At 40.0% G+C, this 27,947-nt stretch overlaps 2 protein-coding genes across 3 annotated transcripts; one reads left to right on the top strand and one right to left on the bottom strand.

The window, feature by feature from the left end:
• The first annotated feature begins 394 nt into the window (after positions 1-394).
• cenpf (centromere protein F) lies at positions 395-16,676 on the top strand. Of its 2 annotated transcripts, none has more exons than XM_087793634.1 (37): positions 395-442; positions 1,572-1,747; positions 1,820-1,945; positions 2,043-2,113; positions 2,193-2,317; positions 2,423-2,514; positions 2,767-3,049; positions 3,172-3,374; positions 3,450-3,575; positions 3,646-3,774; positions 3,841-3,963; positions 4,048-4,183; positions 5,008-5,137; positions 5,228-5,507; positions 5,660-5,866; positions 5,947-6,155; positions 6,249-6,378; positions 6,815-7,072; positions 7,143-7,718; positions 7,785-7,916; positions 8,026-9,140; positions 9,320-9,528; positions 9,592-9,679; positions 9,752-9,869; positions 9,957-10,259; positions 10,332-10,440; positions 10,527-10,732; positions 11,437-11,655; positions 12,063-12,206; positions 12,281-12,470; positions 12,658-12,755; positions 12,857-12,898; positions 13,341-14,201; positions 14,538-14,667; positions 14,733-15,272; positions 15,350-15,465; positions 16,330-16,676. In XM_087793634.1, exons 2-37 carry the CDS (start codon positions 1,586-1,588, stop codon positions 16,453-16,455), a joined length of 8,112 nt encoding a protein of 2,703 aa, XP_087649760.1. In that variant the 5' UTR covers positions 395-442; positions 1,572-1,585; the 3' UTR covers positions 16,456-16,676. The 2 variants fall into 2 exon arrangements, with proteins under 2 accessions (XP_087649760.1, XP_087649759.1); XM_087793633.1 differs by having other exon boundaries at positions 14,730-15,272.
• A 2,252-nt stretch (positions 16,677-18,928) lies between these two features.
• Positions 18,929-26,730, bottom strand: kcnk2a (potassium channel, subfamily K, member 2a). The gene is made up of 9 exons (XM_087793635.1): positions 26,606-26,730; positions 25,448-25,554; positions 25,250-25,362; positions 24,317-24,407; positions 23,889-24,006; positions 22,617-22,777; positions 21,389-21,575; positions 20,700-20,839; positions 18,929-19,636 (listed from the first exon to the last, which is right to left on the bottom strand). Coding segments are annotated over exons 1-9 (1,227 nt in total). The 5' UTR covers positions 26,607-26,730; the 3' UTR covers positions 18,929-19,327.
• Between the last annotated feature and the right edge of the window lie 1,217 nt (positions 26,731-27,947).

The following is a 27,947-nucleotide window of genomic DNA, read 5'->3' as shown; positions in this document are numbered from 1 at the left end:
GACATTGATCCACAGGGTTACTGACTTTAAATTGGGTGCATTAATCCCCAGAATATACAATTCACAATAATAAGCAGTTAATTTTTCAATACATTTGAGTCATGTTAACTTTATTTATGAATCATTTTATATTAATTAACGCTGTGTTTTATTAACGTCATGACAGTTTACATATCAATAAATAAGATGCTTGTGAAAAAGGTTTAACTCCCAGTACACAATAATTGTTACAATACAAAGAAAAGAAAATGTCAAAAAAAGCTTTTCAACGATATTTACGTCCCAGAGTGACGCCATAATTACTCTTTAAAAATTGACCAATCACACGACCTTTTTAATCACGTGACGCACGGAAGCCAATCGTCGTCGAGCAAAGGAGTTTGCGGTTTGCGAGCTCAGTTTGAATTTTTTGTTGTCAGGGGATCAGAAGCCTCGCGCCAAAGTGAGTAAACTTATAACACTTTTAAAAATACTTCCATTTTTTAGCTAAAATATCGTATCAGCTCAAACGCGTTCGCATGTGTCAAAGGAACGATATAATGTATCTAAACTCCTATTTTTTTAATGTAATTTATCCGCGCAGTTGTTAAAGTCTATGAACTACACGAGAAATAAAAGGATCTGCGACGATTAAACTAGCTTTGTTACATTAAAATACATATCGATGTGTTTCGATAACAAGCATTATATTAGGAAACATAAATATCAGATAAAGTTCTATCTGATGCTAATAGCTAAAATTGCTAACTGCTCTTAGCTATCCAGCTCAAACAAGTGATCCGTGACGTCATTCGTTGCTTTTATGATACTTCTATGTCTTGAACAATTTCCATTAAATATATACTGTTATTGTGTCCATACATATACCTGTATATAAATAATAAATAAACTATACATTGGCATTAACCTGCTATTCTATTTATATAAGATTATTTTGGAATCCATTTCAATAGTTTGACTGAAATATTCAAAAAGGTTAATTGTCAAAACAAACCATTATCATTTGTGTTTTTTAATGTCTTTGTATATATACATATCCTGGCCTGTGGTTTGAAAGTGTTTTCACTCCATATATTGTGACATATGATTGAAGATAAAGTACATGTCATACACCCTTTTACTTCATGTGGTAGTAATGGTGTGTATTTGCAAGAATATGCCATTACGATTTGCGTCATGACACAGGAGCAACCATACAATGTATTGCAATACTATAGAAATGAGCATATATTGAGTTTCTTTTAATAATTAAATTGCAGAAAAAGAAACACACAATGTTAAAGCAGCTGGCTGTATCCTCCTGTCCTCAGTCTTTGCTGGGATGTCATGGGATTTATTGTTACTAGAGCTACAAGGACGTAATGTATGCTGCAAAAAAGCAACTCATAAATAATAAAAAGAAAAAAGTAAATATTGGCATGTTAGTTGTTAATAATGAATTGATAAAGTGCTGTCGAAACTGATGCAGTATTGGGGGACAATTATTGAAATATTTAAGTGTATCAATATTTTCAGAGACAACATTAAAATTTCCCCAAATGGTTAACGTAACAGATCTTTTGCTGCATCAGTCAGGTAGGTCACCATGAGTTGGGCTGTGGAGGAGTGGAAGGATGGCCTCCCCGCCAAAGCCCTTCTCAAGATCCAAGAGATGGAGGGACATCTGGACAAACTGAAGAAGGAAAGAAGTCAAAAACAGTTTCAGTTGGATTCTTTAGAAGCTGCTCTGCAGAAACAGAAACAAAAGGTTTGTAATCAGTTGTTACTCGAAATAGTATTTAAAATATGAATGCTTATGACTTTAAACTTTGGTAAACAGGTGGACAGTGAGCGCAGTGAGGTTTCTGTCCTGAAAAGAGAGAATCAGTCTCTACTGGAATCATGTGACTCTGTAGAGAAAGCCCGTCAAAAGGTGTTTCATGATTTGGGCGTCAAAGAGCAGCAGGTTAGTTTCACTAGTTCGGTTTTCGGTTCTCCCCATTTAAAAACAAAGGTCGTCAGGTTTTTGTTTTTAACTTAATTTCGTTTCCCCTCGAATGTAGGTGAGCTACCTGGAGGGCCAGCTCAACTCCTGCAAGAAAACCATTGAACGTTTGGAGCAGGAGCTTAAGAAGTATTCATCGTTTCAAAAAGTCCAAGTTCAATGTTTTTAGGCAGATCAAAATGTCATTATGTTGTTCTTATATTCTCAGATTCAAAAATGAACCAACTCGTTCCCAACCTGCTGGATTGTCCTCTTCCTCATCGCTGGACATTCAAACCCTCACAACTCCACAGAAGACCTTTGCTACACCAGTTCCTGCTTACAGACAGACGGGTATGACTTTAAAAAAATACATTCATCCTTTGTCTTTGGTTGATTTGTTCTATTGTTTCACACTCACTGCTTTTTTCCTGGTGTGTAAATTATTGTTGTGTTTAGATAACCGACTTGAAGATCTTCAGGAGAAATATAAGCAAGAGGTGGAGGACAGAAAACGGCTTGAGGCTGAGCTTAAGGTCCTTCAGGTCAAAGTAAGTATATTGTTCACTAGTAAATTAAGCTTTAACAAATATTTTACTTGGCATGCAATCACCCAAAATATACCTGTGCTAACAATTTCCCACTATTCTGGTGGTTTAATTAACTAGATAAAATAAAATGATGTATCAGTGGAATCCTCACACAGTTTAATGACTTGTTAATTAGCGAAAATGTAAATCTTCAAACGGGAAAAAAAAAATGGATGACGTTAATTATTTTCGTCCTGTTCATTTCACGTCCAGCTACTGAACCAGTCTACAGCCAGTGTGAGCCACAAGGACATTGGTGCCCGTCAGGCTGGATCCTCCATATTTCCATGGCAACAGCAGGGTCAGGCGAACACACGCCACTCACAAGACATCTCCTCTATGGACACCCCTCTGAAGAGACGAGCAGCGTCCCTATGGGAGGCCCACGAGGAGACCCCCATCAAAACCAGTCATCGAATGAGCTCCTCCGTGGTCATCCAGAGTCCTGCTGCCGGGTCATCCCAGCAGATGGAGCAACTCAAGACCCTCAACCAAGGTGGAATATTGATGATTGATAATTATAATGCAACTCTTACTTTAACTCTGACATTCTAAAATGTTCACTAATTGTGATTTAAATTGTGTTTAACTTGGTCGTTGATTTATTTTGTCGACCAGAGCTGAAAAGCCGTACATCAGAGCTGGAGAGAAGTCTGTCTGGTCAAGAGAAGGAACTGCGCTCTCAGTCGGGAAAACTGCTGGAACTCCAGACCCAGCTGAACCAGACACGCAAAGACCTGGCAGAGCGTGACAGAGATTTGTCTAAGAAAACCCAGGAGCTGAGTCAAGCCTCAGACCGACATCAGCAGCTGGAGAGCAAGGTGTCACATATTATTTTGTTAAGTATTTGCCTCAACTTTAGATTACATAGCTGATAGTTTACTTTCTCTGTGCAGTATATGACTCTGGAGCAGAAGCTGAAACAAGTCTCAGAAGAGATGAGCTGCCAGAGACATAACGCCGAGAGTTGCAGACGAACCCTGGAGCAGAAACTGAAGGACCAGGAGCGAGACAGTCAGAAGGTTAGAAAAATCTAGATGGAAGTGAAATTCATCAAATCGTCTTAAATCGGACTTTTTGTACTTTGTGTAGGAGCTCGCCCAGCTACAGAACTCCAGCAAGACTTTGGACCAGCAGCTCAACCAGACAAAGAACAAGTTTTCTCAAGAAATCCAGCAGTCCAAGAAAGACTTCAACGTCCTGCAAGCTGAGATGGAGAAGGTGATTGGGATCTGACTCAGAACCCACAAGTCTCATCACTTACAATCTCTTCTCTTACGTCTTCAGGCAAATTCCCAGAAGAGCCAGATGGGGAGAGAGATGGAGGAGCAGAAGCAAAAGCTGCTCCGGTCAGAGCAGGGTCATCAAGCCATTCAGGCTAAAGAGCAGGACCTGCGAAAGAAGATGGAGGCGAGTGTCACAAGTGTGATCATGAGATGGTACTTTGGTGTAGAGAGGAGACTAAACATGCTGCACCCGATCTTGTAACCGCAGGAGCTGCAGCGGGAAAAGAACAGCACAGCTGTGCAGCTGGACCAAAGCAACAGACGTCTGTCACAGCTGGAGGAAGAGAAGAAAAGCTTAGACCAGAATCTGAAACGCAGCCAGGGCCTGGTGGAGGACCTGAAAGGTAGAACAATAACAACGTCAATGAGTCTGGAAGATGTGTATCGGAGAGAATCTGATACAATGCATGTTACAATATGGGACAATGATACGATGTATTGAGATGTATAACCATGCTGGAATAACAAACATATACTGGGTTTCTTTAAAGAATGAAATTGCCGAAAAACAGAACTAACTTTATTTTATCAAACACTCAATGTTGTTACATGCTTATCATCAGTTGACTCAATACAATCAGAGGACTCTATGGTTATATTTCACAAGACTGATAAGTAGATCTACGAGGAAAAACAAGCAAAATAAAGCGAATATTTGCATGTCAATTAAAAAAAAATCAATAAGGAGCTGTTGAATATCGATATAGTTTATATATGTTGTGAAAGTATAACAATATTTTCTTACACCTCTAAATAAATCCTGCCTTCAAAAAGAAATTCTACATGAAATATTTCAGAATAAGAAACTTTTGTCAGTGATGTAAATGCATCATTTTCTTGTGGTGTCAGTACAGAATTTAAACATTTTTAAATACACAAAATAAGCAATCTAAAAACAAAACCAAGCACCACTGCAGCCATTCTGCTGCGCCTAGTTAGCATTAGTTTTCTTAAATAGTTTTAAACAATAACTATTTTTTTTTGTTTTTTTACTTCTCCTTGATCCAGTGTTTGATTTTCTCTGTCCATCTCATCATCAAGTCACACTTGTATGCATAATTCATCAGACTGAAATCATTTAATTTACTGTGAATGCTTCGTTGAGATTTTCAGATGCTGTAGTTACTTTTCTTTCTCACTAAATGACTCATTTTGTTTGTTTCAAAAGCCAAGTCAGAGCAGCAGCTGGAGGAAATGAAGAAACTCCAGACGAAAATGGAGCATCAGACGCAGGCTTCTTCTCTGGATTTAGTAAACTTGAAAAAGACACTTTCGGACACGGAATCTAAAAATGAAAGGTGAACCAGATCATATTTATCGTTGCTTGCAAATGTAAACCATTCTAATTAGCTTAAGTAGTTGCTAAATCTTCTCTTTGCCTGCATTAGAGCCCAAAAAGACCTGGAGAAGCAGAAGCAAGAGGCCGAACGTTTGACCAGCAAGTTGACGGCCAGAGAGACGGAAAACAAAGATCTGATAAATAATCTTGCGGCGAGTCAGAGCGAGTGTCTGGCAGTGAAACAAGAGCATCAGTCTCTGCTGGAGTGGAAGAAAGAGAAGGAGAGTCTGATTAATGAAACTGAGGCTGTGCAGCACGAGCTGAATGAGAAGATGAACAACTTGGAAAAGTCTGTTCGCTCGTTAAATGATGCCAACGAAGAAGTTAAGGTAACAAAAGTCCACAATTTATTGTGTATTACCAACTATTCCAGCTATTTGAAGATGATTAACCTCAAACTCCTTGTCCCTTTATTCTAGTCCTGTTTGTAGTTGTTTATTTACCTCCAAATACTAAGATTTGTCTGAACTTGTGATGACAGAATCAGATCAGGAGTGTTGAGGAGGAGAAAGTCGGGCTGTCCACTCACATCGACTCTCTGAAGGGAGAACTTCTGCAGAAGAGCACAGAGTTGGTTGAAAGAGAAGATCACTACAAGGAGCTGCAGTCCAAGTGCACAGAGATGGAGGATAAACACTCGAAAGAGCTGGACAATGTTGGCGTGCAAGTGAAACAGCTGGAAAAACAGGTGATCTTCAGCAGAAATCTGAATCATTACTAGTACGACCAGATGTTTGATGATATTTTAATCAACATTATCAAATTCAGGTGAAGGATCTTGAGTCTCGGCTGAGAAGCGAACAAGCTCGAGTAGAGCAGGCCGAGGGGACGATCACTCAGCTCCACGATGAGCATCAGGCCGATTGTGACCTGTTCCGCTCCAAAGACCAGCTGCTGGAACTGGGTCAAGCTGAAATACAGCAGCTGAGAGAGAGTTTATCTCGGATATCTGAAGAGCATGAAGATCAAAAGATCAGGTATCGTATACAGTATCTTCTTAATAATCGTGTACTTAATTACATGCCGTAAACTATTGTGAGCTTTTCTAAACTGTCTTGACTGTGTCTAAGGCTTGTGGAGGAGAAAACTGCTCTTGAGAAGAAGTTTGAGGAGAGCGTTGCAGCAAAGACAGAGGAGACCGAGCAAGTCCAGCTACGTCTGGAGGAGATGCAAGAAGAACTGCGTCTCAGCAAAGATCGGGTGAGTTCATCCAACTTTTATCATTGGATTTGTTTGAATAATTAAAAAAATAAAGGTGCTTATGTTTAAGAAAAAGGTATCTTGTGAGTTTCACAGGCAAACTTACAATAATACAGACAGAACAAAATGTTAAGATAGAAACAAGTATAGATCGCAGTTGTACTTTTTGTCAAAATCTATGACATATCGCTTTCATTTTTTTCAGTCCTTGTAAAATCTTGGATTAATTATTTGCATTTTTTATAATGAGAGGTTTTTTTTGCACTCAACTGGTTTCCATACAAAACTATAAACACTATTTGAGTTTGTTAAAATAAAATAAAATATTGTTATTATAAGTGACCATTACCCAAACTAATATTTGTGAATCTTTCTACAATCTATCTTCTTAGTCTTCGACAAGTGTTTTAATCCCCAGTTCTTCTCTCGATCTCAGTGTGGTTCCATGGAGCAGATGCTGAAGGTTCAGGAGCAGCTGGGAGCAGAGCTGAAGAGGCAACTTAAGTCATTAAGTGAAAATGGAGAGGAGCAAAAAAGGAAATTCGAGAGACAGACAGAGGAGCTGACAAGAGCAGAAGAGAAAGTGAAAGATCTTAATCTCAAGCTTGAAGAAAAAGAGACTCAGACTCTGTCCCTTGAAAAGAAAATTGCTGAGCTTGGAAATATTGTTCAGGAGCTGGAGAAAGGAGTTGAGGTAAAACCTGTCCAGACAATCCTGATTTTATTCTTTGCACATGTGTTTAACCAAAGCTCTTTCGTTCTAGATCTCGGCACATGCTCACGACGAGAAGGTCGGAAATCTTCTGGAGCAGATTTCATCCCTGAAGATCGAGGCAGCATCGAGCAAAGAAGCTGCAGAAGAGCTTCCTGTGTTGAAGAACAAGCTTGATGAGCTCAACAAATCATGGACAGATCTGAAGAATTCTTTCGATTCTCTTGAGAAAAGTCACACATCGGCTGTTGAACTCAAGGCCAAGTTGGAGATCAGAGTGGCTGAGAAAACAAACCAGATATCAGCTCTTGAGACTAAAGTCTCTGAGCTGATGGGGGGGATGAAGCAGCACACTGAAGAGAAAGAAAGTTTCCTCAACAAAGAAAAGCGTCTGAGAGAGAAACTTGAATCTGCGGAGAAGAGGCTGAAGACCTCCAAAGCTGAATCCAATTCTCTCAGAGAGGAATTCAAGACCATGAAGACGACTATATCTGCAGCCTCACAAGGCCTTGAGGAGCGAGACCAAACCATTAAGAGTCTAAAGGAGAAGCTCAACAAAGAAGAAGCTGAGCATGTCAAGACATCAGACGGACTCAAAGAGAAAGTTGCAGCCATGAACAAAGTCAAGGTTTGAACAGCTTCTCACATTCATGATGTGTGATTGTTGGTGTCATGTTTCTCCTTCTGTGTGCAGGTGCAGCTAGAGATCCTTCAGATGGACATGGAGGACAACGAGTCCGTCATCAACACGTTTGACAGTCAGATCGAGGAACTCAAGGAAACGATCCAGACGCTCGAGGCGCATCTGGAAGAGGGGAAAGCGCAGGTGACCATTTTATTTTAAAAATATTCTTCTAATTGTGAAATTTACTCACTCACTAATCATCTGGTTTTATTTATGTTGAATATATACTGACAAAAAAAATGTTGTTTAGGTGTCTGTCTTAGAAGCCCGTCTAGAAGAGGTCCAGTCACAGAACTCTTTCCTCGAGTCTCAGTACCTAACAGCCCAAGAGGAGATTTCTGAGAGAAGCTGTGAAATAAGCAAACTGGAAGAAGACGCTCTCAAAAGAGTCGAGCTGGAGGACAAAGTCCTGGCGCTGGAGTCCAAACTGAGCCTGGCCGAAGAAGAGAAGAACAAACTAGAGACAGTCTTCCATCTGAACATGAAGGACAAAGAAACTGATGTGAACAGGTTAGAAGAAGAAAATACAGTTCTGCAGAGTAGCATGAAACAGCTGGTGGAGGACAAACAAGTTATGGAAACAAACTGCCTGGAGCTGAAGCAGAGTCAGAAAGAGTCGGAGGAAAGGCTGGTGAAGCTGCAGGAGGAGATAAAACAACTTGAGGGAAAACTAACTGAGTTATTGGGACACAAAGCTGAGATAGAAGCTGAATGCATGCAGATAAATCTGAGCAAGAAAGACTTGGAAGACAGTGTGAGGAGGCTGGACGAAGAGAACAATCAGCTCAAGGCAAACATAAATCAGTTAGAGGAGGAGAAAGAGCAGTTGAAAACAAACTGCTTAGGTTTTAATCAGAGTAGGAAGGAGCTTGAAGAAAGTCTGGGAAAGCTCGATGAAGAGAACAAGCTTCTGCAGGTCAGGATTAATCAGCTGGTGGAAGATAACCAGCAGGCAAACATACATTTCGACCAGTTAACAGAAGCTCAAGCAACTCTGAGTCGTCTGGAGGAGGAGAAGGAGCATCTAGATGTTGGTCTTAAATTGTTGAACGCTGAGAAACAACAACTCGAAACCACACTCGGTGAAATGATTCCACAGAAGGATAAGTTGATTTCTGACTTGAACAGAGTTTCCCAAGAAAAGCTTGAAGTGGAGATTGAGAACAATCAGCTGGAGGAGGAGAAGATGAAACTGCAGGCTAGTTTAGATCACATGACAGAGGAGCAAAAGCATCTGCAGGAGAGACGCGAAGAAGAGGTGACTTCACTCAGAGAAGAAAACAAGCGCTCACAGGAGGAGCAACAGAGACTGACGGAGCATCTGGAGGTGACGTGCAGAAGAGGAGAGGAGGAACACGAAGAACGGTAAAAATATAGCCTGACATTGTTTTTAAAGGATAATCCTTTTTTCTCCTACAGTGAGGAACACAGAAGAAAACGATTAAACATACAGTGCATATATTAAAATATACAAATGAAATAATGAATTAAATAACAATATAACGATATGATGAATCTGATCAGTGTGTCTTCTGCCACTGCAGGAGCCAGAACTTTGCAGCCGAGCAGAACAAACTTCACCAGGAAATGTCGAGTTTGCAGCAGGAGATGAAAGTTTTCCAACATCAGAACAATTCATTGCTGCTGCAGTTGGACCAGCAGCACAAGCTGATCCAAGAGCTCACGCAGCAGCAGGAAACTCAAACACACGTCCTGAGCTCCAACCACGAGGAGGTCGATGAAGAAGAAGTTTGTGAGTGACAGAATGTTCAAATGTTATCTGGGGATTTTTTTTATTTTGTGTGTTTGTTTACAGGCACTGAAGATGCTACTGATGTAAAGCACAACACAGAATGTTTTAATTCATCTACTCTCAGCGAAAGTTCTGAACAGGAGAGTTTCAGGTACATTTATCAATGATGGTGAAAAGATTCCATCGATTGCCCCCCCGTAATCTTTCTTGTGAATCCACATAGTGACTCTGAGAAGGACTTCATCACTGAATATGAGTTGCCGGTGAGCTGTGAAGCATCTGATCCTTGTACTGGAGAAGTTAAGTCGAGTGGAGAGGAGCAAACACAAACTCTGGACCAGGTAGAATATGTTTTGTGTTTGAAGAGATCATCTCTTTTGTAGCCAATTTCTTTCAACTAAACTTAAAATTAAAATTGTTTCCTTCAGAGTCCCGATGATATCACCGATGCTGTTCCTGAACCCTCCGAGCTTCTTTCCCCTTCTCAAGTCCAACCGAGAGAGAATGTCCACAACAAACCTGGACACGAGAAAGAACGGGACATGCTAGAAATGCACTCCGAGTTTGACCTATTGAGCTCTGAACTTGAACTGAGGAAAGAGTTGACCTCTGACCTCCAAGTTCAAGTGCAAAACCTGGAACAGAAACTGGCAGCAGCAGAGGATGACAAACGTTGCGTGTCTGAGAAATTAAGCCGTTCTTTGGAGGAGAAGAAAAAGCTGGATGATCAGGTCTTTTCATTAAGTCTTTTTTTTAACCACAACATTTTTATGCTTACTTTTTTTCTGATACTTTCTTCTTAGTTTTCTCGTCAGTCAGAGGAAAGGGAATCTTTAACTCTCCAGCTACAGACGAATAAATGTCAGCTGGCAGATGTATTGGAGATGATGGAAGGGCTAGAAATGACTAAAGGTAAAAACTTGTTCAGAGATTTTTCCTTTAACTGCTGTTCTGAGTATTGTGAGTAAATGTATTGTTTCTTTTTTGTTCTCCTGCAGGTGGCTGGGATGAGAAGTACCTGCAGCAGGAGAGCGAGCTGAGGAGAGTTCGCTCAGAGAAGGCAAACCTGGAGCAACACATCCTGGGCATGGAGGGAGAACTGGAGACCCTGCAGGAGGAGAGGACCGGTCTAAAGGAGGAGATGGAGGCTCGGAGAAGAACATGTTCTGCTCTGGAGCAGCAGATCGACTCACTCACCACTGAGGTAAACGGTTTTATTGATGTGGTGTGTAATCTGGTGAACTTTAAACTCTTTCCAAATATTCTGCCTTCGATTCTGTGCTCATTATAGAGCCGTCTGTACATTTGTTCACATCCATCCATTTTATTTCCACCTGTCTGAGGAGAGAGAAGTGAGGACCTCTTCACCTCTACATCTGAGGCATTATTTTGTAGTAATTCTTAGGCTTCTGAAAGTACCTTTTATAATTTAAGATATTTTACGATAGAAGCCATGATTGGTAGAGGGATTCACTTATTCATTCTGAAACTGTCCACTCTGTATGATGAGCCCTGACACCATCACTAAGAACAGGGTGTCAAACTATCAAGATAATTAAGATACATTTAGCCTCAAACAAGTTCCTGTTTTAATCATAGTTTTTGTCATTCACAATGTTTGTTTCTTATCTTAGTCGCTGGCATCTGTAAACATTAATATACTTAGATTTTGAGAAAACTTTCTGGCGAACCACGCATGAGTTTTATATATGATTTAATACTCTTATTTCTTGTTTTCTGTTTCTGTGATTCATTAGGTCATATATATGGAAACATCTTGTGTCACAGCGTACTGACTTTTCATATAGTACTCTACATTGTATATACATGCATATTTTTGTTGTTAATGTGAACATGCTTCATTTACATATTCTACATTAAAAAACATGTCTTCCTCCTTCTCTCCAGACGTCTCAGCTGAGAACTGAACTGGTTTCCTGCACAGAGGAGCGAGACGATCTGGACAAGTCTCTGGGACACTTCAGGGAGAAGGTGCGAGCTCTAGAGAAGAGCAACTCCGACACCAGAGAACTCATTTCCATCCTGGAGGAGGACATACGAGCAGGCAGGAAGGAGTACGAGTCCCTGCAGAGCAACACGTTGAATCTAAAGACCGAGAGGCAGCAGGTACGAGTGGAACTCTGATGATTGAATTAAGGAAATGTATTTAGTGTTTAGAGCAGGGGTGGGCAAACTCGGTCCTCAAGGGCCGCAGGGTGTGCGGGTTTTCGTTCCAACCGATCAAGAGGACACATTTTGACCAATCAGGTGTCTAAGGAGTGTAATCAGTTGATTGTCAGTCTGGTGTTGCTTGTTTCAGCTGAAACCTCATTGGTTAAAATGTGCATACTCGATCGGTTGGAACAAAAACCTTCACACCCTGCGGCCCTTGAGGACCGAGTTTGCCCACCCCTGGTTTAGAGGTCCATATTATGATATGCAGATGGTCCCACAATTTGACATTATTTCTCCTTTATTTGTTTTAAATTAACTCAAATTTCAAGTGATCCAATAGATTGTTTTTCTCTGTGAAGCTGGTGGAGCAGATCAACACCCTGGAGCAGACCATCTCTCAGCAGAGCACCGAGAAAGATCAGCTGATCGGCCAGATGGACCAGATCAAGGAAGACAACACCTCCTCGAGCCAAAGCACAGAGTCGATGGTCGGCAAGATCCAGGTGTGTTTCAATGAAGCTCTTTGTTTGTTCTTCTGCACATTGTTTACGTCCACCGTGTTCGTTTCCCTCCTAAGTCTCTGCAGGGAGAAGTGAGTCGTCTGTCTCAGTCTCTGGAGTCGTCGCTGCTGGAGAAAGGAGAGATCGCTTCGCGTCTCAACTCCACGCAGGACGAAGTTCGGCAGATGAGAAGCGGCATCGAGAAGCTTCAGGTCCGCATCGAGTCTGACGAGAGGAAGAAGAAGAAGATGGGAGAGCTGCTCAAAGGTCAGAGCTCATATTTGGAGATTCTCCTTGTTTTAAGGACAGTTATAAGCCGTGCTACACCTGTCGAATGATTAGTAATCAATCACCCTACTGGAATTTAAAAGTATTTGACAAACTAGTCTTTAATGAAGTATTCAAATGAAGTGAAATCAACTTTGGTTTTAACGACGTTTAAATGTTTTCGTAGCTGCCCAGATAAAGTCTGATTCTCTGCAAGATCGCATCAGTGCTCTGGAGCGAGAGAAGGAGGACGCAGAGCAAGAACTGGAGGACGCATTTCTGCAGGTTCGTGTCATTGTTCCTCCATGTCTGTGTGTTTGAATGAATACTGTGGTGTTTAATCCTCTTTCACCAAATACTAACGGTTGTTGTCGTGTTTTGTCAAGACTGAAACGGCGAAGAACGAGCTCGAGGAGGAACGAGAAAAGGTACGTTTCCTTTGTGACTTTTCTTTACGTATCAAGGGTTGATGACATTTTCATTTAATGTCTCTAAAATGGTTTATTTGCAAAGAAAAAGAGACTATGATGGAATAAAAAGTAAACATGTGCAATTATTCCTTGATAATAATATTTTATATTATTTATTCATATATGAAGGTAGTTTTTTTCTTCATTATTCAATCAAACAATATTTGCTTCAATCAAATACAATTTATTGAAACTGTTTTGTTGAATTGAAGTTGTTTTTGTTTTGTGTTTGGTCAATATTTTAGGTAGAATGTTTGAAGCAACGATTTTGGATTTAATGATAAAGACGCAATCAAAACCTTTTTCACTTTAAATAAAGAAAAGACTGAACATGTATTAAAGTGAAATCACAAACGTAACTGTTATAGTTTAACGTTGCCACCTTCTCATCGCCTCACAGGTGGAGGAGGAGAAGAAAGAACTGTCTGAGAAGATGTCGCAGCTCTCGGCCTCTCTAAACAACCTGCGGTCGGAGAAAGAACGACTGGAGCAGGAAGTGGAAGAGAAGAAGCGAGAGGTGGAGCAGCTGAAGCTGGCAAAGGATGAGTTGGAGAGAGTGTTGGAGGAGTCGGAGAGCGACAGAAGACGAGAAGAGAAAAGAATGATGGAGGAGGCCGAGCAGCAAGCGACACACCTGCAGGATCTTCGATCTCAGCTGGAAGCCTCAGGACGAAGAGAGGTGGACGCCGGTGGAGAGAAGGAGCGACTGCAGACGATGATCAACGGTCTGGAGGAGGAGAAACTGCGTCTTCAGAATTCCATGGACCTCCTCACGTTTCATGGAGAAGAGTCGGAGAAGGAGAGATGCCGCCTGAATAAGTCTGTCGAGGATTCGAAAGAAGAAATTGTCAGTTTGACGAGACTTCTGAGAGTCAGAGAAGAAGAGGGAGAAGTCCTGGAGAAGAGGGTTGAGGAAGCTGAGACTCTTCTAGCAGAGAAACAACAGAAGGAAGGAAGAAACTCTTGTCTGTTGGAGGAGAAAGAAAAGCTGCAGTCGGCTCTTCTGTCGGTGGAAGAAGAGAGAAAAGACCTGCAGGACAGTCTGGCTTTGGCAGCTGAAGAAAAGGAGGGATTAGAGAAGGAGAGGCAGATGCTGACAGAAGAGAACGAGAGGCTGCGTTGTTGTGAAGACAAAGTTCTGAAGTTAGATGCTGAGAAAGCGGAGCTTCAGTCCTGCCTGAGTGAGTTGAACCAGGAGAAGGAGAAGATTTCTGCAGATCTGGAGCAACAGAGAACATCTGTGACGGAGCTGAACCAGCAGGTGAGCGAAAACTAGAGTAATGTTTAGGTGTAATGATACGATATATCGTGATACTGTAGTAACAAGGATATATTTGTAGTATTGTCGAGTACTTGACTCTGGTGTTGCAGAATTTACAGACCACATGACTCTTGATGAAGTTGTAACTGATTTAATTTGTTTTGAAACCAAAATATGACCAGACATCAGCTTTAAAAGCTGCTGGAGTCGACTGTATCCTCTCGTCCTCAGTCATCACCAGGATCTCGTGGGATTTCATTCGTTTCATCTAGCCATAAAAAAAACTGAGATATGGTTTGTAAACGTGGCTAAATCATGTGACCTTGACTTCTCCAGGTGACGGAACTGTCGGCTCGCGCCACTCGTCTGGGGAAGGAACGAGACGGTGCCCTCAGCAAGATGACCCTCTGGATGAAAACCTGCAAACAATTGGAGCAAGAGAAGCTGCTGATGGCGACGAGTTCAGGTGAGGACGCACAACTTTGTGTAGTCGACCGATGTTGTGGTGACACGACTCGTTTGTGGCAGCAGATGATTCCAGCAGTGAGGAGGTGAAGCAGCTGAAGACTGAGGCGGCAAAGAAGCAGGAAGATGTGGAAAAACTGATGGAGATGCTGCAGCTGAAGAAGCAGGAATGTGAGGAGAAATCCAAGGAGCTGGAGAAACTTCAGTCGGAGCTGGACGAGGTGGAGAGCGAGCAGGTGGAGCTGAAGCAGCTTCTGGAGGAGAAGAGCCAGGAGGCCGACGACTGCATGAGCAAATACTGCAACGTGATGGTCCAGCTGCACAAACTCGAGGAGGCCAACGAGTCGCTGACCCTCAGGCTGGAGCAGGCCAGACGACCCGCGAGGAGGTCCTCCCGACACAGAGAGAACCTCGAGAACGTCACTCCGTCCACGCCGCAGAAGTCTCCTCAGGGGAAGAGAGTTCACAAGGACGTGAGCGACAAGGGCGCTCAGGAGGCTCTTCACAACCTGACCAAGAAGATTAGAGCCAACACCCCCAAACCTCAAGCCGAGCCGGAGACGGATGACTTCAAGCCCGAGGGGCTTCCAGAGCTGGTCCAGAGAGGTTTGTGTCCAAGTCACCACCAGAACTCTACACCTGCTGCTTTTTCTCTTGGTCACAGTTTTCTGTTTTCACCACAGGTTTTGCTGACATTCCTTTGGGTGAAGCCAGTCCCTTCATCATGAGGAGAACCACTGTGAGGCGCTGTAGTCCACGACTGACCTCCAGACAAACCTTCTCTCCAGCTGACAGCGAGGTGAGAACACACACATGCACATATCACGCATACATGCACATATCACGCATACATGCATACAAATAAAGTCACACACACAGACATACATATGTACACACACACACACACACACACAAGCGCACACATGCATACATGCACATATATATTCAAGTACACACACTCTCGCACGCATACATGCATACAAAAAAGTCACACATACATACATATGCACACACACACACAGAAATACATACAAAAAAGTCACACACACATACATACATATGCACACACACACAGAAATACATACAAACTCAGTCACACACACATACATACATATGCACACACACACACAGAAATGCATACAAACTCTGTCACACACGCATACATACATATGCACACACACACAGAAATGCATACAAACTCTGTCACACACACATACATACATATGCACACACACACAGAAATGCATACAAACTCAGTCACACACACATACATACATATGCACACACACACACAGAAATGCATACAAACTCTGTCACACACGCATACATACATATGCACACACACACAGAAATGCATACAAACTCAGTCACACACACATACATACATATGCACACACACACAGAAATGCATACAAACTCAGTCACACACACAGAAATGCATGTACACACACACGCATACATGCAAAAAAACGCATAAATTGACATGCACACACAAATATACATATACACACACTTGTACACAAATATGCATGGTTGCACACAAACATACATGAACACGCACACAAGTAAAAACTACACAGAGATTAAACATGTCTCAATACGACTCTAACCATACTTGGATTTCAACTGATCTAACTCTCGGGTTCTGGTGTCGTTCCCTCAGAGCCCCTCGTCAGGCTCCGGCAGGAAGGGTCGGAGGTCGAGATGTTTGCAGACGCCCGGCGAAGAGAGCGAGATCCAGGTGGTGAAACAACAGTCGGAGCAGGGAGACAACTGTCACGTCCAGTAGAAACGACCACTAGCACGACTATCACTCCTGACATCCTTTTTATCTGTCAATCATTCTACGATGCACTAGAAACTTCTTCTTCTTCTTCTGTTTCAATGGCAGCTAAACCTTCTCTTCTCTCTGCTTCTGTTCCTTGTAGACAAAGTCTTTTTTATCTGCATTTTAATTTGCTTCTACTTTGAAAATATTTCCTGTTTTTAATAAAACTATAACATCTTGAACCGTCTTTGTGTTTTATGTCATGGTGTCGCCACACAAGGTCAAAGGTCAGGAACTCTTTTAATGGTTAAAAGCTCAAATGTTTCTCAATTAACTTCTTTTTCAACCAATCAAATACATATTTTTTTAAATATTTTACGTGATGATGATTCCATGTTGAGCAGACATGACCCGCAGTTCTTTTATCGTAGCTTCTTACTACACACGTGACCAACAACTGCTTTACATCAGTCACGGACAGCGGTTGCCTTCATTTCCATTAGCTTTAGGAAAAAAAGACATGGATTTTGTGGATCGTGACGGTCTACAATATACTTCAACCGTGGACCACTAAAGTACTGTTTACATTTCCAACACTGCACGTCTGGTCCCAGACCCTGACCCTGATCTCTCCGGCTGACGGCGGAAGCTCCGGTGCCAGAACCGGTTGGGTCCGGAGCGGATCGGGATGGTTGGAGCATGTTGTTGTGTTATGACTGGCACTCGTGAGCGAGTCTGTCCGAGAAGTGGTCAGACGGCTCGCATGACTGCATCCATTCAGCTGTCAAAGCCGTCGCTGGCTGGCAGGAAGTTTGTGGACGGAGACAAAGAAGAGAACATCCATGTTGGCTCGCTCGGCCCGACTCTGTTACAGTCGCACACAAAGACACGTTACCACTTTTTTTTTGTTTTAATTGTCATAACATACAGCCTGGTTTGATGAGAGTAATAACGTTACCTGTTCAGGTTAGAATTCTTGAGTATCATGAGGTATTGTTCACAAGTGAGGGTGTATGAAATTGACGGGGAGGGTCGGTCTGTTATGATGAAAGAGCTGAGATAAATGACAGAACTCTCATTTAATTCACCTTTGACCTTAGCCTGTGGTCAAGAGCGGCCGTCCAGGTAAAAGCTGGACAAGCTTTCTCGCCTCCTTATTTTATATGCTGCCCCCACGACCTGACCTCCAGCGTGAGAAGGTAAGAGATGGGATGTTTACTTCCCTTAAAGATAACAAATATCCCTTAAATTCTTTTTTTTTTATCTGCCACAAACACTTTTGCTTATGCTAACGTTAGCTTAGCATGAGCCAGTCGTTGATGAACAATTAAAAATATTTAACTTAATTTAAGCAGCTCTGGGTAGTTTTGTGTACCTTAATATTTTTGTACTAAAAATAACTTGTGATGACACATCAACTTAAAACTAGTTGAATGACTCGTATGCCGTGACTTGAGGTGTTTAGTGTGGTTTTTATTTTCACTGTAACAGAGCTAAACACTACCACTTTAGTCCACTGGCGTCGCTCGACTTCAAATCGCTTTAAATTATATATATTTTTTTAATCTGCCACAAACACTTTTGCTCATGCTAACGTTAGCTTAGCATTAGCTAACTCATGTTACGAGCATGGAGTCGTTGATTAAAAATCATAAATAACTTTCTCAAAATTAATTATTTTTTCGAGTGAATAATCTGAACCTTAATGATTAAATATTGATGTCATACGAATATACATCGACAACAAAAGTATAATAATTTATGGTCAGATAACCACCATTTTAACACGTTCTCTTTTAGCCAGAAACCACAAGCAGAGGAAGAATAAACGTTTTATTTGTTGAAAGTTACAGAAGGTTCGAGTATAAAAACATATTCAGAGAGTTTTAGCACAGCTAAAAGTATACAATTGTGTAACAATCGTGAAGAGCGACGACAAGAAAGAGCAGAAGCGAGTCTGACCTGAGAATCTTCTAGTCTGGCGAGGAAAGAGAAGTAGAATCTGACAAGTGTCGCCTTAAAATGACGCACCGAATGCTGGCGTTGCCATGGTGATTGCCGTCAGCATCACTCGTGGCAGGAAGTGTAGATGAACATTGTCACACTGACTGTGTGGAGTTTTTAGGTTGATAAAAATGAATAGCTTAGTTGAATAAAGACGAGCTGCGAACTAGAAGATGTAGAAATAAGTTACATTAAATGTTTGACACTTTAAACGAGTTTAGTTGAGTTTATTTCCACCTACTCTGTTCGTGTTAGCATCCTCAGCTGTGAAGAGGTAGTTATAGTTGATAAGTTGAAGCACAGCAACTTCTAGTTATTAAAAAGCTATAGAGAATGAACTCTACAAAGGTTTCATCATCCTGCACTAAAATCAAATCATTTTCATTTCTAATGACTTGTTACACGATACATCAACCATTTTTCATCACGTATTATAATAACATGACAAGTTGTTAGTGGATAAATGCTTGATTTAAAGAAACAAAACAACCAAAGTCGACCTTAAACTTACATTAAACTATTGTTATTGGTTGTGTTTTCTACGAATCACATCATTATTAGTTTGAGAAAATATTGATACACAGATTTATCGCAATATTTTCTTTTCCCCCCCAATGATACTGTATTAATATTTAACAGCACTTTTTATCGACGTGTTATTGATTTATCATATTTATTCTATGGTTTATATTTCAATAAAGTGTGTATAAAATAAAATATATATATATTTTTTATTTACAATGAACATATTCACGGCGTTTGTTAAATGTTTGTGTTGCAATTAAACCTCCGGCCGTCATGTCTTACAATGAAACCCTGCTAGATCCAGGTGATAACTGAGGACGAGAGGATACCGTCTTATTTGCAGATGGTGATTGAAAACACGAGTTTACTTCAGGTTCTCTATGATGGACAGCTCTCCTCTCTCTATGTCCAAACCGTGGGCGAACAAGCCGCCGTGCCTGCTCAGCGAGGTCATCAGTTCTGGATCGTCGCCGTGGCCGGTGGGCGCCGCCCTCCTGGGCAGGTTGAGTTCAGGCGTCAGGCTGAAGCCCAGGTCCGAGGAGAGCTTCCGTTTGATGGAGGCGGCGCGGTGGAACTTGTCGCAGATCTCCACGCTGACGCGTCTGCTCGTCTCCTTGAACTCGGCGGAGACGTTGGCGGTCCACTCGGCGGCGTGAGCTCGGATCTCTCCCACCTGTGAGGACGCACGAGTTTAATGCCTGACCAGAATTATTAAAAACGATAGAAGTATAGCAGTGACATCAGAGAAATGAACGCTTGAATTGAATGTTTCCAATATTGAAACTTTTTTAATTTAAATGTTGTTTATAAAAGTTTTTTTTTTTTAAAGGTTACATTTAGTTTGGGTTTTTTTTTTTTTCTTACACACGCAGTTTAATATTCTAATTTAAAAAAAGAAAATTCTAAATTTAATATTTGTAGCCTTTTCAATTACCTATTAAAAATGTGTAATGTTTATTAGTGCCAACATAAATGTTACTTAAAGCAATGCCTTTTTTTAATTACTGAAATTTCTACATTTATGTAGTATACATTTTGTTTATTCGATTATTCAAAATTTAAATTTAACCCTAATAAATAAACTTAAAAAAAAAACATCATACAAAAAAAATCAATATTAAAAATATATTTCAACTTTAAATGAACATTTAAAAATAAATACCAAAGTAACTAAATAAATTCAACCATTCAATATTATTTTAAACCAGAAAAAACTTGTTAAGTTTACATTTTCCCGCTCATTAACTTGAGTAAAAATCAGATTTGGGTTGAACGAGGTAATGTTTGTGCTGCAGCTGCTGATGTCTTCGTGTCGTTCAGGGAAGTTTATTTCTCATCATAACCATGTTTGACCTGTTAATAGACTTTCACTGACTTTAATTAAAACTACAGAATCATTTCTAATGAGATGACTGACATCACACACACACATCACACACACATCACACGCACACGCACACACACACACACACACACACACACACACACACACACACACACACACACACACACACACACACACACACACACACACACACATCACACGCACACACACACACGACGTGAAGCTACTGCAGGATGATTCCCAACATTTGTTATGTTTAGAGTGTCACACGAGAACATCGTTCAGTGTGTTGCTCTGGCGAGCCTCACGCACGATTATTGGATCACGGTCCTGGTGGTTCTGTTGTGTAACAGTGTTTGTAGAGCGACTGGGAGTGAGAAGAAGAACCTGCCTCCTCTTTGGTCTTCTTGGAAATGACCTTGAACCAGTCTCCGATCATGCTGAGGATGGCAGCGAAGTACGCCAGACCCACCAGGATCCAGAACCACACGGCCGGCTTGTAGAAGTCCAGGTACTGGATCTCAGACCCACCTGGACACACAAGTTCTTTAGATCGCGTGACATGTTTTTTTTTAATGGTTTGATTTTCTTGGGGGAATAATTGAATTAAATAATTTGTATATTGAAGAGCTTGGGTTTTTATTTTATAATAGAACTTGTACATTTTTTTTTCAAATTAATGAAATTAATTTTACATTGAGTTTTATTACAAATAAATTATATATATTTTTCCATAGCTTTTTAAATAATCTTAAAAGACAGTTAGTGTAATAGTGCCACCATTTTATATTGAATTTAAAAGGCAACAAATAAAAAATGATTTATTTTTATTTAATTATCAAAAAAAAGTAATCAATCAATTAAATTCTTAAATAAAACTAATGCAATCTTAAATATGGAAATTATTAAATTCTATTATTTAAAAAACATTATTAATTTCTTACAAAAACAAGTTTCAACATTTTATATGTAAAATTAAAACAAACTATTCTGAAGGCTCTGAAGTAACAGTTTATAATGAAGCCATTAGTTCATTCATATCAGTGATACTCCATCACTTTCAACTGCTTCGATGTGTACCTGCAACAAAGTCTCCGAACCCGATGGTGGTCAGCGTGACGACCACGAAGTAGATGGACTCCAGCGCCGACCAGCCCTCGATGTGCTGGAAGATGGCGGCTGGAAGAGCCACGAACAAGACGCAGCCGAAGAGCACGAAGAGCAGCGTGGAGATGACACGGATCTTCGTCTGACTGATGGTCCAGTGCTGCACAAACATGTGGTGGACAGAGAGAAGATGAAGATGTCAACATGTAATTATTATCATCCTCATCATCTACATACTTTTTATCATCATCATTCTGTCATGCTCCTGTTCATCTTCGTCTACATCTTCATCATCATCATCCTTATCATCATCATCCTTATCATCATCTTCATCATCCTTATCATCATCTTCTTCGTCATCATCATCATCCTTATCATCATCATCTTCTTCATCTTCATCATCCTTATCATCATCATCTTCATCATCCTTATCATCATCTTCATCATCTTCATCATCCTTATCATCATCATCTTCATCATCCTTATCATCATCTTCATCATCATCATCATCTTTATCATCATCTTCATCATCATCTTCATCATCATCATCTTCATCATCCTTATCATCATCATCCTTATCATCATCTTCATCACCATCATCATCCTTATCTTCATCATCATCTACATCTACATCTTCATCCTCTTAATTATCTTAATCGTCTTCATCGTCATCCTCTTCATCTTCATCATACTCTTCTTCATCTTCTTCATCTTCATTCTCATCCTCATCCTCATCTTCATCTTCATTTTTATCCTCTTAATCATCTTCATCGTCATCCTCTTCATCTTCATCTTCATCATCCTCTTCTTCATCTTCATCTTCATCATCATCACTATCATTATCTTCATCCTCATCATCACCCTCATCATCAATATCATTATCTTCATCCTCATCATCATCCTCATCATCAATATCATTATCTTCATCCTCATCTTTCAGGGATAAGTTTCTTGCTCAAGGACAACACAATCAAACCAGGAGCTGAGATTGAACCTGAGTCATTCTCTTCATCCCATGATGAACCAACGACATAAGATAAGAGCTGAAGTGTGACTACACAACTTCACAACATCCTGTGAGTCAAGGAAAACTTTAACCTACCAAAAACTGGCACCTGAAGAAGAGCAGGTGTTCACATTTAACCAATCAACTCTTGTTTATACTTAAACAGTCGACACATTGTTGTCCGAACACACTCACCATAAACATCTTCTCCACTTTGGCGATGAAGTTTCCGAAAATGGTTCCGAGCTGATCGCCCACTCCGGCCAGAAGGATCCCAAACAGAGGAATACCCAGCAGAGCGTAGACGATGCAGAAGATTCGACCTCCTTCTGTGTGAGGAGACGTGTTGCCGAAGCCTGGAGAGAAGACATGAAACTGGTGAGGAGGGAGAACTTTAAAAGTTACTTTTCTCTTTCAATGTATTTCATTGGACAAGAAATAACCACAAAATAACAACGTGAAAAGAGTTTATATGTTGATCTAGTGATGATTAGAAAAAAATTAAAATCTTCATTTGACTGAAATACTTTTGACATGATGTAGTAGTTTTACTCTGACCTCAAGAACACAGTATTTGTTTCCTGGATGATGCTCTCGGATGAAGAACAAATCATCAACGTGAAGAATGGAGTCACGAGTGATGCAATAAGACTAACATCATTATCTTGACGACGTCCAGGAGACTCCAGGTCGATACTCAACGTAACATGAAGTGAGAAGAAGTGCTCGGACCAGAATGATTTGAATACTTTTAAAACATGTTAAGAATCTACTCAAAGTCAAATCAATTAAATCTTACACTCTTTGACTGGCTTTGTCATCTTTGTGTGTGTGTGTATGTGTACACATTTGTCTGCTGGAGTGTGTATATATGTATGTATATGTGTGTGTGTGTGTATATGTGTGTGTGTGTGTATATGTGCGTGTATAGATGTGTGTGTGTGCGTCAAGTACATGCATGGGTGCCGGGTGTGTATAAATGTGTGTGCGATAAATATGTGTGTGCATCAAGTGTGTTCATGCATCTGTGCGTGTTTTTGTTTGTCTATATATGTGTGCATGCGTGAAGGGTGTGTATAAATGTAAAAGTGTGCATCAAGTGTGTGCATGTGTGCATGTTTGTGTGGGTGTGTGTGTGTGCGCGCTGGTGTGTATATATGTGTGAGTGCATCAGGTTAGTGCATCCGTGTGTGTTTGTGTCTGTGTTTGTGTGTATGCTGTATATATGTATTTGCATGTGTGTACGTTTATGTGTATATATACACATGTGTGTGAGTGTTTATATATATATGCATGTGTGAGAGTAAATGTGTGTTTCCATGTGTTTTTGTGTGAGTTTGTGTGTCTTTATATGTATGTGTGTGTGTGTGTGTGTGTGTGTGTGTGTGTGTGTGTGTGTGTGTGTGTGTGTGTGTGTGTGTGTGTGTGTGTGTGTGTGTGTGTTTGTGTGTTCTTGATTTAACCCACCAATGGTTGTGATGACAGTCCCAGCAAAGAAGAAGGCGGAGCTAAGGTCCCACAGGCTGCTCTGATTGGTCAGTGTTTCTGCAGGGTTCACACCTGAGCGGATGGCAGACACCACTTGCTGGAAGAAAACAGATTTTTATTTTTTATTTTCAAGAGGACGTGAAAATCTAATGTGGAGAAGATCAGCTTTTATCTTCTTAAATGTTTCATTCTTCCACCAGAAAAGTGATGCAGTGAGTTGAGAAGAGTTTAGTTTCTACACAAGTTATTAACTTGTGCTCCACGGGTCAGAACTGTCCGTGGTGCTGAAGTCCAGAACGGACGTAAGTAAGTAAGTAATTGTATTTATATAGCGCTTTTCCAGACGTGTTGGTTTACAAACGTGTAACGGTTGCTCGACAACAACACAAACAACTACACACTCTCACCTTCACCAGCTCCTCCAGCTCACTCTGGTTCACACACGAGTGTCGGGTCAGAAACTCCAGTTTCTGGGTCAGGATGGCCAGACGTTGAGCACTGACGGGAAAATAACATGTTGTTGTCGTCAGACAAATAGTGCTGCATAAAGTTGTGTTTGTCATCAATTAGAAAAAAACTTGGTTTAATTGTTTAGTCACAAAGTAAAGACAAAATCAATTGTTGCAAGATATAAAATAATCTGAAAGGACGCTGGATTATAGATTTATACTGGTTTGAATTGACAAATATTTTCTCCACTTTAACATTAAAATCAATTTTAATTTCCTGGTATGATAGTTTTCAAATGATTTTACTACATTATTCACATTTGTTTTCATCTTTTGACTGTATTTTTGTCGCTCGAGTCTAAAAGATCATGTCGTTTCTTCCTTTGCTTTTGTCAATTTCTCGACTATTTTATGCTCCTGAAACTAGATATTAGTGAATATAAAAATATTATATCATATTTAAAATTAAAAGGTTATATTTGAGCTTATTTCATTTTCTTTTATTACTTTTTTCTTTTGGATTTTATCACATTTGCTTGATCATTTTTTTCTCGACGGCCCCTCACAATAGCCACTGTATAAAATGTGGCCCCTTTAATTTTCTACCTTTTCTCTACAATTTCTTCAAAATAACACGTTTGTTTAGCTTTAATATACTTGGAAAATAAAAAAACATGTTCATGACTTTGTGTTTCCACGAATATATCCTAATTTATTACATGTTCATCCAATAATGTAAGTAAAAATCAAAGAAAAAAAACTAATTAATTTAAGAACAAAAGTCAAATAATTTTAACACACACTTGCAGGATATTTAACAGATAAAAAACGAACATAATCTTGATCCTAGTTATCAATAAAAGCAGGTGAGAACCAGACTTTCTGTCTCACCTCTCATGCGGCTGCTCCAGCGCCTTGAACACAGCAGCTCCCGTCACCAGGTACAGAACCACCAGCAGGAAGATGGCCGTCACTGTCTTCCTCTTCATCACGGTGGAAACAGCCTGAAACACCTGAGATCAGTTCACTAGAACCTCCACAGAAGGTGACGAAGCACAGACAGGGAAATGATAAGAAAGTGTTATTCACCTCACTGCCATTAGGAGGCGACAGTGAGTGGGGCTTGGTGGAGAAGGAGAGGCGGGGCTTCGTGTTGTGAGTGGCAGCTTTAGGGTCCAATAGGTCTGGAGCAGCCACTGTCCGACGGAAATAAGAAAAAAACGATTTAGTCTTTTATAAAACTGCAATACATTTGATTAACTTTATGAAAATAATCACAGTTTCCCTCATAAAATACATATTTCTAAAATGTATTTTAGACTTTTAATCTCGTAATAAATGTATTTTATACGACTTCAATCTCGTATAAAAAAAGAGTAGTTCATAAGACTTTAATCCCGTATTTAATGTATTTGATACGACTTTATTCTCGTAATAAATGTATTTTATACGACTTTAATCTCGTATAAAAAAGAGTAGTTCATAAGACTTTAATGTTGTTATAAAATTTAAAACAATTCATTTGAGTGTTAACAATGTTGTACATGTATTTATGTAGTAAAATAAATTAATATGATAATGATTAAAATATAGTAAATTAACTGGGTTTAAAATCTCAAATAATTGAACACAGTTGATTCTTTGCAGGTCAGAAGTATACAGTTAGAATACATGCAGGGTTTATCCTTTTGTGTTCCAAAAACTTTCGTTCTTTATTTAATTTTAAGATGCATACAAGTGCTTAAATAATAAAAAACTAAAAATCTCAACCCATTTTATGTTTGCGTTGAGATAAATTCACATTCTTTATCCTTAAATGAACATTCAAAATATTAATTGTATTCGTATTTTCTCTCTCTCATTTGTGTTTTGTACAATTGGGGACAACCTTTCAAACCAAGAGAAAAAGCTTTGTTCTTTCATTAAAAAAATTCCAATCAATTAAACTTTAAAAACGTTAAATACATCATTATCTTCATAATCTTTTCACTGATACCAGCTGGAAAAAACACTCTTGCCAAGAGAGTCCGGAACAAAATGGTTTTGAAAGACCAAGAATTTGTCTGAGAAAACACACGGACGGACAAAAACTCCCATAGAAATGCGATTTAGGCCACATCATGATGATTTGAATCTGTCATTGATAAAAAGAGATTCTTCTGCAGGTCTGAACACAGAATCAACACTAAATCAACACCAAATCAACACCAAATCAACACCAAATCAACATCAACGGCTCGTACTCACTCTTCCACGCCGACTATCCGATTCCCTCCCTCTCCTCATCCGACTCTCCCACTGCTTCGGGTGGAATTTTTCTGTCTGAATTTCGTGTCTCTCTGCAGAACAAACTTCTCCTCCTCAGAGCTGCTGCTCTTCTCCTCACTGGACCAGCAACACGTCCAACGTCCAGACCCAGCACTTTATTTAAGCGGCACCGGAGATGAGCCGCGGTGCAGCAGGGGAGGGGGAGGAGCGAGGCAGGTGCTGGACTCTCCACGGATCCCCCCGAGATTTCATCTCAATCGATAGACGCGTTGACGAGTTTAAGTTTGATTCTGAGGAGGCGTCACACACTCGCCATGAGGATAATGTCTAATGTCTTTTCATCCAAAACGTTTGACCTTTGACATCCATCGCTGTAATGCACTGGACTCAAACCCAGCACCGATCCGTGAGGCATTCGTTGACTATGCTGCACAGAAAGAAGAAAAACAAATCATTTGTGTTTTATATTGATTATTACTGTCTGAAAGTGTTTAGAAAAATATGGTATTTCCTCTGGAATAACATTAGCATGTGACTTTTGACATGTAAAGACACTCGTTCCAGTGAAGTTATCTCAAATAAAAACCTGTGAACAAATGTTTCAAACAAAACTCTTTAGAATTTATTTTTCACCTTTTTTTAATCTAAAGTTGGGTTCGGTGAATAGAATGCAGACATTAAACTGGTCAATTTAATCCACATTAACTTGAAAAACTGTTTTTATCAACTGCATTCTAAAAAACAGCATAATTCTAAAAGATAAAGCTTTAAACATTTACATTTTTTGTGATCATTAAATGTGTGAAGATGAAACAAATCCTCTCCTGATGCCTGATAAACATAAGACATCAATTTATTCATTTCCTCCGAGTCAACACTCAGACGGATATAAAAACATTTTAACAAAAGACATAAATTGAATCAACATTATTCAATAGAAGGTGTTAACAAGTCAATATCGCTTCATTGTGAAAGTAAATCATTTAAATGACACAACTTGGAAAAACTTCTGCTTCCTTCTCAGTCTGATTAGAAAAGAGCAACATGATGGTAAAACAGAATCAAGTGAATTGATTTGACCTTTAATTAAGAAACGTAACTAAAAAACTCTTTAAAGATGAAACGGATCGTGAGTTTCAATCAGCTCCACATTATTACATTATCATCGTCTTCCAGAAAAAGTTCATTAGCCAGTGATTGACTCTCAACTCCTGATGCTGCTGAAATTGATTTAGAAATTGATTTGTTCGTGATTATTAACGGTTAATAAATTCAAATCATCCAGATTGATATTGTGATGCTGTAGTGACAAGGATATATT

The sequence above is a fragment of the Callionymus lyra genome, chromosome 6, assembly GCF_982586985.1.
Source record: "Callionymus lyra chromosome 6, fCalLyr1.hap1.1, whole genome shotgun sequence".
Taxonomy (NCBI): Eukaryota; Metazoa; Chordata; class Actinopteri; order Syngnathiformes; family Callionymidae; genus Callionymus; species Callionymus lyra.
This window is presented reverse-complemented; position numbering and strand designations above follow the sequence as displayed.

Excerpts from the sequence above, each read along its gene's own strand:
- cenpf (XM_087793633.1), top strand. The coding sequence starts at position 1,586 with ATGAGTTGGGCTGTGGAGGAGTGGAAGGATGGCCTCCCCGCCAAAGCC. Across the intron at positions 2,515-2,766 it reads TTAAGGTCCTTCAGGTCAAA|CTACTGAACCAGTCTACAGC; the intron begins GTAAGTATATTG and ends TTTCACGTCCAG. Across the intron at positions 3,775-3,840 it reads TGCAAGCTGAGATGGAGAAG|GCAAATTCCCAGAAGAGCCA; the intron begins GTGATTGGGATC and ends TTACGTCTTCAG.
- kcnk2a (XM_087793635.1), bottom strand. Across the intron at positions 24,408-25,249 it reads CTGGAGCAGCCGCATGAGAG|TGCTCAACGTCTGGCCATCC; the intron begins GTGAGACAGAAA and ends TTTTCCCGTCAG. Across the intron at positions 24,007-24,316 it reads AGCTGGAGGAGCTGGTGAAG|CAAGTGGTGTCTGCCATCCG; the intron begins GTGAGAGTGTGT and ends GTTTTCTTCCAG.